Raw genomic sequence first — 17,984 nt, forward strand, 5'->3', positions numbered from 1 at the left:
AAGGCCCAACCAACACCTTTCTGAGTGGATAAGTGTCCACTTCTACTGTGCCAGGCAGCAGCCTCAGGGCCCAGAAGTGGGTTCACCCCACTGGCCCATGCCAGGCTAAAACTGCATGGGGTGGCTCCACAAAGGAGATTATTAATAGCACCCTCAAGGTGCGTGTAGCCAGGTGCCTCTCCAGGCCCTCAGGCAGGAATGGAGACCATGGAGCCTGGCTCAGTCTTGTAGGCAGGCGGGCATCAAGCACACGGCTGGACCAGGTTGCTGTGCTCAGCACTTCTGCAGGCAACTCTTTGCCTCATTAGTTCTCCAGGAGCAGCTGCTGGGTGATCCCACTTGCCCCTACACCTGGCTCTCCCTTCTCCTGGGCCCCTAGGGGATGCCCAGGGGAGGAACAGGAGAGAAAGGCTGAGAAATGGGGCTCCCAGCATCACATTGGTCCCTTCCCCTCAATCTCTCCAGTTGGCAGAGGCAAACTCCCTCTTCAGAGCCCAGGATGGGGATTAGAATAGGAGAAGCCCCTTGTCCCAGGAGCAACCCTAAGGAATCAGGCCAGACTTTGAAGAGTGGCACAGGGACAGGTTCTTTAGAAAGACACTGTGTGTGAGAGAGAGGGAAGGTTTGGGAAGTGGGGTGGTCTAGGTCCTCAGAGAGAATGAACAGAACGTGATCTGGAGATTCTGTGCCCGTTGGCCCTCCTGCTCCCTAGACCTCAATTTCCTCATCCGTGTAATGGCAAGGTGAGCAGGGGCCCTAGAGAGGGCAAGTGCCCTCCTGGGATTGTAGGAGTGGGCATTAGTCTGGAAAGGAGCTACTGTCCCAAATCTAGTCTCCAAGAGCCCAGTGGCATTGAATGCCACAGGGAAAGGGGCCTGGGCTAGCTAATCCCTCAAGCCTGTCTCCTCAGCCTCAGTTTCCTCTTAAAATCTAGACTCAGAGGCTAAGGATGTCATGGCTTCCATGGCCTCCAGGTAGGCCACGTTCCACAAGGAGACATTCTCTGCTTGATGAGCAGAGAGTAAGCTGGCTTTGGGGGCCCACTTGCTAGATCATGTTGGTAAGTGTCTTTGAACTGTGCTCAACCTGCCCAACCATGCCCCTGGCAGCCCTAAGTAGGAACTAAGAGCACAGAGGGAGGGACGACCAGTCTTTCTGACCCTCCAATCCACTGCTCCTGCCTGGGTGTTTTCTGAGAACCTTAGAGAGGCAGGGCCTGGCAGAATTGGAGGTCAGGAGCTCCGGAGCTCAGTGCCCACAGGGGGAGGTGGGTAGTGTCAGGGCCCTGCCTGCCGCTGATGGCGCCCTCTCCTGCAGAGAGCTGGCCCTCTTGTTTGAGCACGTGCAGCGGGCCCGAAATGGGGGCCTACGGCCCCTGGAGGTGCGGCGGGTGCCGGTAGCCGATGGAGCACCCTCCCGATACCCGCCCGTTGCCACCTGCCACCGGCCGGGCAGCGCCTCCTTCTGCCCTGGGGAAAGGTAGGGGCCCTTGGGGCCGCCACCTCCTCTTGCCTCTCCTCTTCCTCTTCCATTTTCTGTTTTCCATCCTCTCTCAGACCTGTCTCCAGCCACTACGGGGGTGTCTGGGCCTGTTCTGGGGAGTGCCAGGCCTCGTCATGAGGCCTGGGTGGTTGGCATCGGATGGCCACACAGGTACAGACTGAGGGCTTCTCTGGAGGGACCAGGCTGGCCTCACCTTTTTGTCACGTGGGGCTCCAGGGCCTGAGTGGGAGATATGTCCACACCATCTTTACCCATCACCCCCTCCATTCATGCCATTGTCCTCTTTCTTTCTCTGTTTCCACATCCCCCTCACTCTTCCACCCCTGCACCCCCATCCCTCCCGGGAAGCTGGAGAGAGGAGGAGGCCACTGGCCACAGGTGCTTACGGCTCAGGTAATCGTGGGCATCATCCTGGGGTGTGAGGGCAGGGAACCCCCTCCTCCAGCATGTTCCTCCAGCAGTGGCTTGAACACCCTGAACTTGCCTCTTAGGAGCAAGATGCCAGCTGGAAAGAGAGCTCTGTGACTAAGAACCACTGTAGGACCTACATAAACTCAACCAATGACTAATGCTCTTGTCTTGTGCAATCCTTACCCATAGCTTCGCTCATCCCTGAGGGCCCTCCTGAGATTCTCCCATAATGTCTTTCCCTCTCCACTGAGCTACACTTTGTCCTTGCAAACATTCTCTTTCTTCTTGACCTGTCTATCATGGAGCTTTTGCCTCTTGAAGGAACAAGATGACCAGTGTTTAGCTTATGCAAATGTTCAAAAACAGTGGAATTCTGGGCATTTTTGGATGAAGGAAGCACATTGACCTACGGTATGGCAAAGTGGCTTTATAGAGGTTTGAACTTGCAGTCACAGGTTCAATTTCCACCCACCCCCCAATCATTCTCACTTCCTTGTCCATCTCTTTATTTTACTTCATCTTCACATGTCATCCCTGAACCAGTCAGGTGAACAGCTGGGCTTTGAGCCTCAGGTGTTCTCCCTGTCCCAGACCTTGGAGAATTGTTGGGTCATTAAATGGTCAGAAGGAGGAGGTGCAGTAAAAGCTTGCCACTGCTATCTGATACTGTGTGCCCTTGACAAAGTTACCATGCGACTCTGAACTTCTGTCCTGGACAATCGTTGATGTTTGGGCTGATCAAGGTTTCTGAGTTCTCTGATTTCCTGGATTGAGAATACTTGGGGAAAGGGGAGTTGGAGTACAGGGCTTGCTGGGAGCAGCATCCCTTTGAGGCACCCCTGGTCCAGGGTTTGAAGAGGAAGCAGGTGGAGGGGGAGAGACCCTTCAGGCCTGGAGCTGGAGGAGCATTGCTGGCCAGGCTGGGCTGGGAGCTCCCAGGGTATCTCCCTGGTGCATCTCCACTGTTCTCAGTCACTACCTGAAGTCTCTTCACTGCTATTCCCATCTCTGTCAAACCAAGGTCTAAAGACAGAGACATGCAGGCAGCCCTACCCAGGGCCAGACTTAGGGTTCTCTGCAGCTTCCAGGTTACTCTGGTCTCACCTTACCTCACTAGGCAGGTGCCTGAGCCACCACTCACAGCTGTTCTGTGTCCCCTTGAGTCCTTATGGGCTAGGGATGTGCTGAGGGCTTGGCCATCACTTACTCCCAGCCCTATGGCCATCTGTCCTGGCATGCTTGCATGTCCGGGGTTTATGGACATGATGATGTAGATTTTGGTGATATTTTTTTCTCCCCCAAGGTCTCAAAGGGACTGAGCTTTGACTTCTAGGAGACAGGTAACCCTCAGTTTCAGGTCAAAGGACAATATCCTGTATCTTAGCTGTCTGTGCCCTGTGGGGTAGGCACCCAAGCTAAGACTCTCCCACACACATATGAACATTTGGTTGGCCATGACTCTGGTGGTGTTTGGGGATGGACTCTGGCTGAGCATGCTCACAGGAAGTAGAGCTACACGAGGCAGCACCTTCTGGGGGACAACATCTTGGGTTTTGAGATAAAGCACTAAGGTGTTTCTCAAAGCATGGCCCACCAACCTCCTGCATCAATATCATGTGGGACATTTATTTAAAATGCGGATGCTTGGACTTTCTCCAAGTTACAGCATCAGCATCCCTGGAGGAGGGCACACAATTCTGCAGCTTGAACGTCCTCCCCAAGAGATCCTTATGCAAAGTTCGAGAACCTCTGTGACCTGGGCCTGGAAACTGGAGGATGAATCGGGAAGGGGGTCTTTCTCTCCCACCAGCCACAGGAAGCCGGCCCCTTCCCAGCAGTTCCCCATGCTCCACCACCTGTCCTCTTCCCACTAACCTTTGTTCGTGTCTTGTTCTCAACTTTCCAGCCAGATGTTTAGTAATAAACGGAGTTTCTTTCGGATCCACGCCAGCTGGAGACCGAGGTACCCCCTCGCCTGCTCCTCCTGTCTCCACTCTTCCTTGCCTCATCCATTTCAGGGGCTGAAGAGGGGGACAGGATGGGCCAAGGACAAGGTGCATGTGCCTGCCGCCTGCTGTCTGCCTTGGGGCCCCAGTGAGCCCTCCAACTTCCTGGGGGATATGCCTCTGCTAAGCCTGGGGGCATGAGACTGGCACCCAGTCTGCCAGGAGGGACATTTAATGGAGCCTTGGGGGTGGGTCCTGGCTCTGCTGCTGGCACTTGGTGCAACATTGGCTAAATGGACCTGGACCTCAGTTTCCCATCTGTGGAATGGGCATATTGAACTAGAGGTGCTCTGAGGACTTTTTCACTCTGATCTTTGCCCAGTCTTAACATTTGGCTTCCTGTCTCTCCACTACCTACCCTCCAGGAAGCCAGCAGACAGGCAAAGGAGTTGGGATTGGTGCCTCCTTCACTAGCTCCTCAGTCCCAGCTCTGTCAGCAGCATCCCCACTCCATTCCTTGGTGCCTGCCCTGTGCCAGGTCCTGTGTACTAGGGACACAGTGATGAATAAAGCATGGCCCTCTAGGGAATTTCAAAGAGTAATTGCAATTTGGTGTGATGGCTATAATGCAAAGAGGAAGCAGAGGGGACTCTGGAAAACTGGAAAGGCATTTAACACACAGGATGATATGCCAAGGTGAGGGGCCCGAGACAGGGCAGCCCAGGTCAGGAGTTGAGGGTTCTGTGCTGGTAAAGCTGGACCATGAAGACTCCCAAAGCCCAGCCAGTTAGTGTGCTCTTTCCAACTGGAATCCTGGGGACCTAGAGTCCTGTGTCTCTCAAGGGGACCTCTAGAGCCTTCTTGGATGGGGGCTCGTGATGAGTCTATTGCTTCTTCATCCAAAAGACAATGTTTCTTAGACATGTGGATTCTGGGTCAGACCCAGAATCCCTCCACCCCTTCCTAGCTGTGTGACTTTGAGTGAGTCACAAGACCCCTCTGTACCTCAGTTTTCTTAGCTGTAAAATGCAGATGTTCATAGAATCTGCTTCTGCTTAAATGGAGCCTGCCTCCTAGGAAATGCTATGTAAATATTAGTCATTGAATTTGGTATGTTGAGCAGTTAAGGACTTACTTAAAAAAACACACATAAAAACAAGTTGGAAAGCCATAGATGTAGGAAATTGAAGCGTTAAGCTGAGATTCAGCAGATTTGTTCCTTTGTAAGTGACTTTTTCTGTGGTGGGCGTGGTGGACAGGAAGGACAAGGCAGGGCTAGAGGCCGGTGTGGTGGATACTTCTGTAGCTATGAAGGGCTTTGAAGGGGGTGGGTGCTCCAGGAGCATGAGCTGCCTCAGTTTCCCCTATGAGATTGCCTTTGGCAGGTGGATGTTGTGGAAGTGAGCACAAGATGTTGAGTCCAGCAGAGAAGTCAGAGGATAATCTGTGCCCGAAACTTGCCCTCCTCACAGGCACCCCCTTCAGGCTCAGCTCATCCTCTTCCCAGGCACCAATGGCCCAGGTTTCTCAGCCTTAGCACCAATGACATTTTAGTCAGGATAATTCTTCCTTGTGCAGGGAATGTCCTGCATGTTGTAAGCTGTTTCGCAGCATCCCTGGCCTCTGTCCACCATATGCCAGGAGCATCCCTGGCTATAAAACCCAAAAACGTCTTTAGATATACCAAATCCCATTCCCAGGCCCCGAGCCACTGCCACAGGCCCTAATGCCTGTCAGTTGTTCTGAGAAAGAAGCATCTCTGAATATAGAGGACCTAGATTCTAGTCCTTGTTCCAAATTATAATTTCTGTAGCCTTGGGCAAGCTATTTCATCCCAGAGCCCTATTTTCCACGTCTGTATGTAGGGATGGTAAATGTGGTCCCCGCCACGTGGAGCTGTGGCTGCATTGAGAGTGCCAAGGCCGTCAGCACAGGACCGTGCACATTCTGAGGAGCCCGGGACGGGAAGCAGCTCTTCCTGTGCCCGCTGAGTGCCAGCTTTCTTTCCATTTTCTCTGAGCTTTTAGGCTCCAGAGAGGCTGACGTGAGCCATTTTCTGGGCTCTGCCCAAGGAGCTGGAATCCAGGGCTTCTCCTGGGAAAACAGTGCCTTTGTGCATTAAAGAAGAGCCCAGGGCTTCTTGCTGGCTGGAAAGTTACAGAACCCCACAAACCAGGCTGAAGCTCCCCTCAACCACCACAGACTCAGAGCTGGAAAGGGACCTTTCAAGGCCTCTAGTGCAAGCCTCAGGGCCCTCTCTCCACAAGTCCTGCTGAGGGCAAGCTCAGCCTTGCTTGTATTCTTCCCTTGACAGGGAGCTCACCCTTCCCCCAGAATACGTTTGGTGCTTGATGTGCTGGGTATGGAGATCCTGGTTCTTGGCAGAAATGCCAGGACTTCTCTAGCGGCCTTCCTTCCTCTCCCCGTGAGAGGAGTCGTGGGTGGGGGTGGGTGCACGGACCGGGAGGGACTGGGTGTGCTTGCTAGCATGAGGAGAGCCCGCAGGAATGGCTCTGCAGAGGGAAGTTTGGGAGAACCAACCTCAAACTTTGATTGGAATCTTTGGGGTGTGTGCAGGGGATCCTGGGCCAGCAAGGAGCATGCTGGATTGTGGGAGTGCTCTCTGTTCTTCCCTTCTGATACCCTCAGGATCCTAGGCCTTGATCAATAACTTCTGCCCTCTGGGTGGGGGTCCTGTCTCCTAAGATTGGCCCTGCATCCGGGCTGTCTTCCCGAAGGCGCCCCTGGTTTCGAGGTCTCCCACCCTTGACACCTGGCTTTCTAACTTCTACTCCATGCCAAGGGCATGGGGACCTGGTCCCACTCATCCCGAAACCAGAATCTGTTCCCTGCTCAATCCTTGATCTGAAAGTCTCTAAGCATCGGTGATACTGCCTCTTTCCCCAGCCCCCAGCTCCACCCACCTGAGGCCTCCTCCAAGTCTGACCGGTTCTGTTTTGAGCTAAGACCACAGACTTTTGGAGGGGAGCACCTTGAACTGTCTGAAGGGGACCTTCTAGTGGCATGCCAAGGCAGGGATGACATTGGGGTAGCCACAGGACGTGAGCTGAGGGTGGGCTGGTGTTTGCATGGGTCCTTCTCCAACAGTGATACTTGAACATCTTGGACACAGAGTTACTCTACCAGGTATTGGTCAAGTAGGCCTTGTCCTGGGGAGCCTGAGACCTCCTCACATTAGTCTTCTTTCAAATTTTGGGTACATGCTGGGGAGCTGGGATGTGGAAAGGAAAGTCTGAGCACATGACTATACACAGAACCCTGTGTGGGTGGTGTTGAGCTGGGAGCTTAGATAGTATAGGGAAGCAGACCTGGGACAGGCAGAGCTTAAGCAGGTGACACCTCAGAGGAACAAGCTATCAAATAGAAGGCCTCACTGGGAGAGGGGCCACCAGGGTTATCACCCATATACCTGCAGGCCCGGCAACTAGACCCACTCTGGCTAAAACCTTTTAGCAGAGCCATCCCGCTGCACAGCTCTCAGGTACCATTTGGACTGAGGTCTGTGTGATGGTGACCTCTGGAATTTCACAGTGCCCTGCCTGCTCAGCTGTACCAGGTTTTAAGGCCTGATCTGACTAGTATGGGATCAGACAGCTCCAGCTGTGGGGAGAGGAAGAAAATACAAACTGACACATGTTTCTGCATGCCAGCCTGTGTGCATGCTCTGGAACTGTCACACGTTCACACATCACACATGAGTACACCACCCCCCACACTCCACATGGGCTGGCCTTCCCCACTGAGTGGCCAGGTGGGACCAGATGAGCTTCTCCATTCCTCAGCAGCCAGTCTGCGCCCACAGGGTTGCCGCCTCCATCCTCCACCCACCTGCCTGGGCCAGGCCCAGCTCCCCTGCCCTCCTGTCTGTCTCTTTGGCTCCCTTCTTGGGTTTCTCTCACTCTTTCCACTCTGACATCTGTCCTGTGCACCCCTTATCTGTGTGGATAATGAGGGGTGGGAGATGGGGAGAGGGAGGGAATCTGATCCTGAATCAGCTTCTTGTAGGAGTCATGGTCCCCTTCACCACGCACTTGTTCCATGTTTGCACTTAGTGGGTATCTTAGCTACAAGTGCTTTTTTAACAGAAATACCATAAATGGATGGTATTTAACAAACAGAAGTTTAACTGAATTTCAGTTTATCTCACAGTCTAGGAGGCTAGAAATCTAAATTCAGAACTCTGCCTCTAGGGGAAGGATTTCTCCATCTATAGCTCTGGAAGAAGGTCCTTGTATTTCTACTTTCTGGCTCTTTGGAGATCTCTATGTGTCTTGGCATCTCTCTTACCCTGTCTCTCTGTCTGCTTGTTGTTTAATCTCAAAAGAGAATGATCCTACTCTAACCATACCTGATTAACATTACAAAGACAACTCATTCCAAAAGAGAGTATTAATCACACATACTGAGTAGGATTTACAACACATATTTTGGTGGGGATAGAATTCAATCCATAAATAACATCCAGCCCTTTGGACCCCAATCTTAATGTGCTTGTCACATGCAAAATAATTTACCTAATCACATCTTCCAAGTCTTAAATGAACTCCAAGTCCAAATCATCTTTTGGATTATCTCAATCAAATATGAGTGAGGCTTTGGGCATGTTTCATCCTGGGACAAGATTCCTTTTCATTTGTGAACCTGTGAAATCTAGACTACACATTAATCTGTTCCCAGAGAAAAGTAGTAGAACAGGCACAAAGCAGATGTTTCCATTGGGAGAAATTTGAGGGAAAGAAGGAATAACAGACAGCAAGCAAGTCCCAGGCCCTGCACAATAAATGCATTAGCTCTATAGACTGGAAAGTAATCCTCTAAGCCCATCCAGGCAATGGCTCCACCCTGCAGACTCTGGCTGTTGGCCATCCTCTTTGGATTCTGGGCAGAGCCCCTCATCCCCCCTCCTCCACTCCCCCGCCCCAGCCCTGGACTTCAACTCTGCCTTCCAGTCCCACTGGGTTGAGTTTTTCTTCCTCAGTTTTGAGCAACCTTATTCTCCATCTGCGTGACAAACCTACCCCTTGTCACTTACTTCATTCTTTTGCCCCTAACATGGCAGCCCACTCCCTCCGCTTTGAGCATCAGCATACCTTAAAGGAAATCCCACACTTCAGAATCAGATTGGCGGAGATTCAACTCTAAACATAGAAGGCTATGATCCTAGCCTGAGATCCAGGAGACCATAGCCCCCACAGCCAAGAAGTCCTTGCTTCCTGTGCTTCTTCCAGCCATTTCCCTGAATACCGACCTGCTCCAGAGATGGTCCTTTTTCTTTTCTTAGAGGAACGGGATAACAGATGGCCTGTTTCCTGAATTCCAAGAGGCTATGTATTTTCCTTTTGTTCTTTTTCTGTCCCCTTCAGTCTGAGCTGACGGATATTCTGCCGAGGTAGTTAGTTAAAGTCTTCTGTCACTGGCTCGGTCTCTTTAACAAAAGACTGGGTAGCCATGTCCTCAGTGAACATCCTAGGATACACATCCTTTGCATAAGAGAACTGGCCAGATCTTTAAAGTGTGTTATCATTTTGCACAGTTCCTTGTTAAGTTTATTTCTTTCCCCTCACATTTTACTATAAACAGCAAAGAGAAACAGATGTGGCCTCTTTATTTTTAAGCCTCATCAACCAGCTATGTTCATTACTGACACGTTTTACCTTCCTTTTCTACCAAACATCTGAACAGAATCCAGACAAGTGTTTTATCCCTTTTTAGAAAGCATTGCCCTTCTCTTGTCCAGTCACATGCTCATCATTTTCTCTTCCCCCCCAAAAAATCTGGGTTTTTTCTTCTTTATCTTTTTTTTTTTAAATTATTTTATACTGGTTTATTTACAAAGTTCCTGTCCATTGTTTTTCACACAGGATCTTTTTTTCTTAAAGCCTTAGGAGAAGCGTATTTCATGGCACATTTCTGGCAATATTCTGCTGGTGCTGTGTGGTCTCTACAATACAGACTTTCTTTGAAGCTTTCCTTACTTCCAGAGAGCTCTCTAGTGGTGTAGTCTGGAGGCTGTTGCACTGCTAATCTAAAGGCGGGTAGTTCAAACCCACCCCCAGCAGCTTGGGAGAGAGATGGGCATTCTCCTCCTGTTTACAGTCTCCAAAAACCCCCTGGAGGGTCAGCTCTGAGTTGATTCCAACTCAGCAGTGATGGGATCTTTTCACTTCCTTTTGAGTCCATACCAGAACTGCTGTTAACATCCATGATTTGAAAAACAGTCTCTTCTGAGCAATCTAGGCTTTTACTAGAAGGCACTTTAAAATTCTTCCAGCCTCTACCAGTTATCCAATTCCCAAACCACTTCCACATTTTAGATATTCGTTAGAGTAGCACCTCACTCTTCTGGTACCAAATTCTGCTTTAACTGTCTATCACTGCCTTAACAGAAATATCCCACATGGATGGCTTTATTGGACATTTCTCTTCTCACCTAGGAGGCTGGAGATCTGAGTTCGGAGCCCTGGCTCTAGGGGAAGGCTTTCTCTGTTGGTTCTGGACGAAGGTCCTTGTCTCTAACTTCCCCTTCCTGTTCCTCGGAGATCTCCACTTGTCTTGGCATCTTCTCTACCCCATCTCTCTATGCTTACTTCTTTAATCTCCAATTAGATCTCAAAAGAGATGGGGAAAAATACTAATCTTCCCTCATTAACATAATAAAGACAAGCCATTCCCAATGGGACTATAATCACATGTGTAGAAATTAGGATTTATAACATTTATTTCCGGGGTGCGGGGGTGTATGCATAATTCAGTCCTTAACTGTGGGAATTGGAACCCAATAGCTACTCCTAACCTCTAAGTAGGATCTTTCCTACTTACCCTCTACCTCCAGCTCTGACTAACTTGACCCTCTCCCCTACCTGACCTACCCACCAGCAGCCGGATGGGCATCAAAGACCGCATCCGCATGAGCAGCTCCCAGCGGCGGACGGGCCCCTCCAAGCAGCACCTGGCCCCTCCTCCAATGCCCACCTCCCCGGGCAGCGAGCAGGTGGGTGAGATCACCAGCCCTACCAAGGTGCAGAAGAGCTGGAGCTTCAATGACCGCACCCGCTTCCGGGCCTCCCTGCGACTCAAACCCCGTGCCTCTGCTGAGGGTGAGCCTCTGTGTGTCTGGGGTCTGCAGCCTGCCGAGGGAAGCAGGGACAGAGACAGAACCTATGCTGAGGGTGGAAAAACTTAGCTCTAGGATCAGCTCTGCAACTGATTAACCATTTTCATGGAGCCTCAGTCTTCTGGGCTATAAAATGGGCATCATAATAGTGACTCGCTGGGCTTCACATTATTGTTGTTATGTGTTGTCAAGTAATTAAATGAGAATGCAGAGGTGAGGAGGTGTTGGTAATGGCTAGGAAGGAGCACAGTTTTGGGGCTAGGCTGTCTAGATGTGAATCTTGTCTTTATCATTTAAATTGGCCAAATCTCAACTCTCTAGCTTTCATCTTCCTCATCTATGATATAAAGATAGTAATAGTATCTACTTATGATTGTTATGAGGATCAAATGAGATTGTCCATGGAACATGACCAGAAGAGTTTTGGGGACAATTCAATAAAAATTAACTTTTTAATACAAAAATACTAAAAATGTGTTTTGAAAGAGCAAAAATTGATACTTGTTGCATCCTAACTATACAACCCACACTGGATTATCTTTTTCACTTCTCCCAGCAACTCTGGGAAATGGGTTCTGTTTTTTTCTATCCCCATTTAACAGTTGTGGAAGCTGAACTCTTCAGCTACTAAGTAGCTGAGATCGCAGGTCCATTCAACTCCAGAACCAGTGCTGTCTGCCATACTCAGTTCTTCCTCCTCACCAGCTCAGCGTGTATATGGGAGGCTGCAAGGCTGGTGGAGCAGCTTTTTTAGTTATATAGCAGTTTTGGGGTAGCCCAAACAGTTCAGTACTCTACTAGCTGAAATGTTGTTCCAATTCATTCAGAAGCACCTCAAAACATAGGCCTGGCGATCTACTTGCAAAAGCCTTGAAAACTCTGTGGAGTAATTCTACTTTGTATGCCTTGGAAACATATTGACGGCAACTAACAACAGAGTATTTCAGCTCTGCCCTTGATATGTACTGATTTAAACAATACCCTTTTCTATGCCTCAGTGTCCTCTTAGAGAAAAAAAGACTTCTCTACCAGCTTTGTCATGCTTCAGGCCCCTGGGTGGGAAAGGATGGGGATGGTTGGACCGGGGTGGGGGGGGGGCGGGGGGAATGAGACAGGAAGTCCTTTTCGTCCTGAAGTCCTGCTAGGCCAGTCATGCTGCCCCTGCCTGCACTCTGTCAGCCCCTACGATACCATTTACTGGTTGAGGATTCTGACATCTTTTGCTGGAATATTACAGAACCCCACAAATTAGGCTGTGAAAGGTGCTGATCCATGGGAACCTTCACATGACCCAGTCCAAGAGGCTGCTTTTACCCCAATGGGACAAGGCTAGCATCACCCCTCTGTACCCCTCAGGGCAGGATACTCACTTAAGCGATGTGCTTATCTGGGGGTGGAGGGGAGGAAGGAGCCTGGCATGACTTCCCTTAAGGGTCTTCTCCAGTGATGGAGCCGGATGCAGAAGTCGTGGCACTTCCCTCATTTCAGCTGCTTTTTGTACACAGAGACCTCATTCACTCTATTTCTCTGGGCTTCCTCTATAGTGGGATCTGGGAGGCTTCTGCTAGGCCTGTGGATTTGCCCTAGGCCAGGGTGCCCTAAAGCCACTCTCTCTTACAGGCCACGAGGCAGATACTCTGACTGGCCACAGGGACAGATGAGAATGCTGTAACCTGGGTTGTCAGCCCTGGGCAATGTAGCGAGGAGCTGGGAGACAGGAGCTTAGGCTGCCTTGCTATGTAACCTCCAAGAAGTTTCTGGGCCCTTTGGGGCCTCGGTCTCCCTATTGGTATATCTAAGGATGGCTCAGTATGTGGTGGAGGGGTTGGGGAGTGACCCTTCTGCTACCACCACTCAGGCCCTTCTGTCTTCCCAGAGGGCCCCTCAGAGGATATAGCGGAGGAGAAGAGTTACCAGTGTGAGCTCACGGTGGATGACGTCATGCCTGCCGTGAAGACTGTCATCCGCTCTGTCAGGTGAGACCGGGGCTGAGGTGAGCCCCTCCCGCTGTCTGCCACCATTGCCTGCTCCCCACTGGGGCCCTGGCCTAGCTCCCAGGCGTGGCAGCTGCTGTCCGCCTGGCATCATTGTCAGTGTTGGACTGGCAGGGACCCTGGAGTATGGGCAGGGCGGGGAGGTGGCATATGGTTCCCAGCAGGGTTTGCTCCTACTTACGGTGGCAGGCCTGGGTGGCACAGTGGGCACAGCTTCCCATCACCAGCAGTGGCCCCGGTCAGTGCCCTCTCTGCTTCCCTTGCCTTCCTCTGTCTTTCACTTCATTTCAGCCTGTCTCTGCATTTCCCTCTCTCCCTAGCTGGGTGTCATCAGCCACCTGTCTCTACCACGCCTCATCTTCTTCTCTTCCCCAACATTTCTGTGCCTCAGTCTCCTTCTCTCTCTGTCTCTGTGTCTCAACTTGTTCACTCTCTCTCCCCTCTTGGGTATCTAGAATTCTTCTAGAGCAGTGCTTTTCAAACCACAGGTCCCAACAGTGTAAAATCAATTTAGGGGGCCATGGTCAGTATTGTGGGGAGAAAAATCCCAAAAGATAAATAGAACAGAATGGAAAATATCAGAGGACATCTATCATAGTAAGGACACCTGACATTTATTAAGTTTACATTGCAGTTGTGTATGTGTGCGTGTGCGCGCGCGCGCGCGTGTGTGTGTGTGTGTGTGTGTGTGTGTGAGCACACGTGAAGGGGACTTGCTGGCACAGCCATTACTTACTCAGCTGTTAGCTGAGAGGCTGGTAGTTCGAATCCACTGAGAGACTCTGTGGGAGGAAGACCTTGCAATCTGCTCCTGTAAAGATTACAGTCCGGGAAACCCTATGGGGGCTGTTCTCCTCTGTCACATGGAGTCACTGTGAGTTGAAAATTGTTTCAACCAACAACACTTAACAACAATAACAATTTGTGTGTGTGTGTATGTGAACCAGTTTGTCATGTGAAAGATATTTCTTATAGTGGGCCTTGGACAAAAATGTTTGAAAAAAAGCCTCTACTAGCTATCGTCCCATATCTTCGTTAAAGGGAAGACCAGAGTCCCCCGAGTCTTTTAAGTATGGCCCAGCTGTGGGACCAGCCCCCACCCTTCCTGATATGGAATTCTTTCTCCAGTGAGGAGCTCTGCTTGTCCAGGGACCCCATTAACCCTAGGCCTTCTCGGCTCACCTCCTCTCTTTCCTAGTTGAGTTTCCATCCCACAAGGCTCTTCCCCATGTGTTCCTTTAAAACCAGAGTCAGAGGGACCACCAGGACCTTCCAGGGGGGCCATCCTCCCACTCCCTTTATACACATATTGTCACTCCCTCTGTGTAACTGGCATCTGGAACACAGTGCTGAAGCAGCTGTCTGACCCAAGCCAGCCACAGCCTGTTCATAGCACAGCTATTCAAGCCATTGCTTTTCCTCCCATGTCCTCATCTCAGTGGTCTTACCACCACCCAAGTCAAATTCTTGAGAGTCATCCTGGCCCTCAAAAGCCTGTCACTCCCTTCTTGTGAATTGCTGTCATCCATCTCTACCTCCTTGTTTATGACAGTGTCCGTGTCCACATCCTCTGGGGCTGTTCTTCCTATTCCCACGTTTGCTCCTCCAAAGCATATTCCACATAGGTGGCAGAAGTAAAACACAGTGCAGACCACACTTCCCCTGCCACTTCCACAACACTCCCAGTTCCTTCCTGTTGCTCTCCAGCTCTGCCAGGGCTCTTCAGTGTACTCCCCTGGGCTAATCTCCTGCCCATTTTTATACTACCAACTGCACAGACTCTCTCCAATCATGCTCCAATCCCAGCTACCCTGAACCAAACCTTGCTCACACACCTCCAGGCCACCCCCCGTGTGAGAGCTTCCCTTCATCCACCTCTTCTTTCCCTGGGCTAGAAAATACAACTCTTTTTTTTAAAAAAAATTATTATTTTTCTTTATTTTATTATTTTTTTGTATGTGTACCATCAAATCAGATCTGACTGGTGAAGGAGGAGATTGCCCCTCCATCTGGTGGATTCAAACTGCCTGCCTTTGGTATTGCAGTGTAGCTTCTTGCCACTAGGCCACCAGAGCTCCCTAGAAAGTACAACTCTTAAGCTTTGTCCTCTGACTTCAGACAAGACTCTCCCTTTTCTGGTCCCCAGTCCTCTTTCTCCATTCATTGGTGTGGCCCTGATCACCCCATTATTGTTTGTGTCCTGCCTCCCATCTCTAAGTAGTACAAATGGTTAACATCCTAGACTCTTAACCAGAGGGTTGTGGTTATGTAATGAGTCAAAATAGACTGATAGCTCACCCTTCAGTAGGTTTTCAGAGGCAGTAAATCACAAAGGAGAAGATTTCCCACCTTTCTCCTATGGAGCAGCTGGTGGATTTGAACCATGTACCTTTGTATTAGCAGTGCAGCTCCATAAGTTTAGTGTTAGGGTAACACTAAGCTGCCAGAGCTCACTTAACCAGAAGATTGGAGGTTTGCATTTCTGTAGAGGCAAATTAGGGAGCTCTGGTGGCCTCATGGTAAGGACCTGCTCTGTAATCCTGCAGTTCAAATCCACCAGCAATCTCCTCCCATGCAAGTAAACTGCCTCTGCAAACCTATTCGAGGGTCAGCCCTGGGTTGGTTCCAACTCGACTGTGCACAAAAATGACAATAACAACAACAACAACCACAGCAACAACAGAGGCAAATTAGAAGAGAGACTTGCCAATCTACTTTCCCAAAAGCCATTGAAAACCTTATAGACCATATGAGCTGGAATTGACTTGTGTGTGTGTGTCTCCGTGTCCGTGTTCTCCACAGATTAAAGTCCAGGAATAGATCATATTTTACTAAGGTGCCCAGGATCCAGCCTGGAACCTTGCTAACAAGTAATTGTGGAATGAATGCCAAGTATTTCTCCCCCCTTAAGCGATGACCATCAACAGTCAGCATTTACTGATACCTGTTCTGTGTCCCACCCTGCAACCTTGCAGATAGTACCCAGGCCTTGCCCTCCCAAGCTAATAGGTGTTCAATGTAGACACTTTAAAAATACCAGTGAGGCTCTGGGGACAGGGGACATACTGGGTAAGTAGGAAGAGTGGCTGATCGCACAGAAGGCTGTTTGTGGTGGTCCCAGAATGAGATGTCCTTGTTCGCACAGAGCCATCATTCTATGACCAAGACACCAATCTTGAAGACAGGGATTGGAATGATAAGAAGTTTTATAGAAGATGAGCTTTCCAAATCTGCCCCACTGCCATGGAGACTGTAGGGACTCATATAGGGGAGGGACAGGAGAGCAGAGTGTGCGAAGTTTTTTACAGTATGTTCTTTTGTTCTGAGGTGTTCTGGTTACTGGTCACGTCTTGGACTAATTAGTCCAGTCATATCAATACTTTGAAGACAGGTGGTGCTGTCCCCACAGTTTGTGACGTAAGGGGAGTAACCCCCAGCCATAGATTATAGGAACAAACGGAAAGGGCCAACAAAAGGGCTTTGGTTTGATAACTGCTGACTAAGACGAAGTCCCCCTTTCCCTCAAGATAGTATAAAAATGTTGCTTTTACTTAGTACAGGGCTAGTATTGTATCCATTCGTAGTTAAAGAGAGCCCTTTTGCAGAAGGGATTATAAGGTGTTAGTTTTCTGTTCTGTTGCCAGTTGTATCCCAAAAGCCAGTGAAAATCCTACAGAGTTGGTGCTGAACTAAGCAGTAGCAAAAAGATGAAGAGGAAGCTGGGAAAGAATCCCGGGCTCAGTTTCTGAGAGCAGAACCCTCCCTTCACAGGATCCTGAAGTTCCTGGTGGCCAAACGGAAATTCAAGGAGACGCTGCGGCCATATGATGTGAAGGACGTCATCGAGCAGTACTCGGCAGGGCACCTGGACATGCTGGGCAGGATCAAGAGCCTGCAGGCTCGGTGGGTGCATAGTCCTGGGCGGGCAGCAGTAAGGGACAGGGCGGCCATGGTTCCAGGGAGGTGGCTAGGGAGCTCCTCCACCAGCACGCGAACAGGGTCCCTAACACCCACTTAGGGCTGCTGTGAGACCTGGGGTTCTGGGTAAGGCCCCTCTTGAACAGTGTGGTCTAGGCCACCAGATTAGGCATCTCCCTTGACTGTGAAGACCCACCCAACCATAGGTTTCTTTGGGAACTTTACTGACTAGTAAGGGAACTCTGGTGGCCTAGTGGTAAGGAACTGTGCTTCAATCTCAAAGGAACGCAGTTCAGATCCACCAGCTGCTCTGTGGGAGAAGGATGGGCAGTCTCCTCCGATGTGATTTACTGCCTCTGAAAACCCGCTGGAGGGTCAGCTATTGTTTGATTCCATCTCCACTGCACACAACAACAATAACAACAACATTGACCTGTACACCCGCAAGGCCATCTTTTGGAATGACTGTTTCCTAGTCCTAGTGTAAACACTGGTGGCCTAGTGGCAAGAAGCTGCTCTGCAGTCTCGAAGGCATGGGGTTCAAGGCCACCAGCTGTTCCACAAGAGAAGGATGGGCAGTCTCCCCCTGTGCAATTAACTGCCCCTGAAAACCCACTGGAGGGTCAGCTATGGGTTGGTTCAGACTCTATGGTACACAACAACAACAACAACAGAATACAATAATATTGATCATAAAGTATTTTAATGATATAATAATAGCAACAACAAAAACAAACAAGGTGCTTTCATGCAGGAGCGAGCAACCAGTCAGGCTGCTAACTGAAAGGGCCTGATTAGAATCCATAGCCATTCAGTGTAAAAACAATGAATAGTCTTCTTGCATTGATGGCCCCAGAACCCAATGAAGGGTCATTATGCACTGAATTCCTAACATCTTTTATACATACAAGTGGAGTGTTGAGCTGACATAAATATAGGAGTGTGAAGTTTAGAGTAGAAGTCTGTGCTGGAGAAATGTAGGGCCAACCTTATAGAGAAGTATTAAAAATCACTGAACTGAAGATATCATCTGTGGAATATAGAAAAAGAAATACTGAAAAATATTATATATATATA

General features: G+C 49.8%; 1 protein-coding gene across 1 annotated transcript in view; it reads left to right on the top strand.

The window, feature by feature from the left end:
• Positions 1–17,984, top strand: part of KCNQ4 (potassium voltage-gated channel, KQT-like subfamily, member 4) — a 73,487-nt gene that overhangs the window by 53,088 nt on the left and 2,415 nt on the right. Inside the window, exons 9-12 of the mRNA XM_006886515.1 lie at positions 1,318–1,479; positions 10,758–10,978; positions 12,872–12,971; positions 16,761–16,892. Coding sequence (XP_006886577.1) covers positions 1,318–1,479; positions 10,758–10,978; positions 12,872–12,971; positions 16,761–16,892 — 615 coding nt within the window. The remainder of the gene's footprint in view (positions 1–1,317; positions 1,480–10,757; positions 10,979–12,871; positions 12,972–16,760; positions 16,893–17,984) is intronic.

This window comes from Elephantulus edwardii, unplaced genomic scaffold, assembly GCF_000299155.1.
Source record: "Elephantulus edwardii isolate Elephantulus edwardi_28Jun2011 unplaced genomic scaffold, EleEdw1.0 scaffold00049, whole genome shotgun sequence".
NCBI lineage: Eukaryota > Metazoa > Chordata > Mammalia > Macroscelidea > Macroscelididae > Elephantulus > Elephantulus edwardii.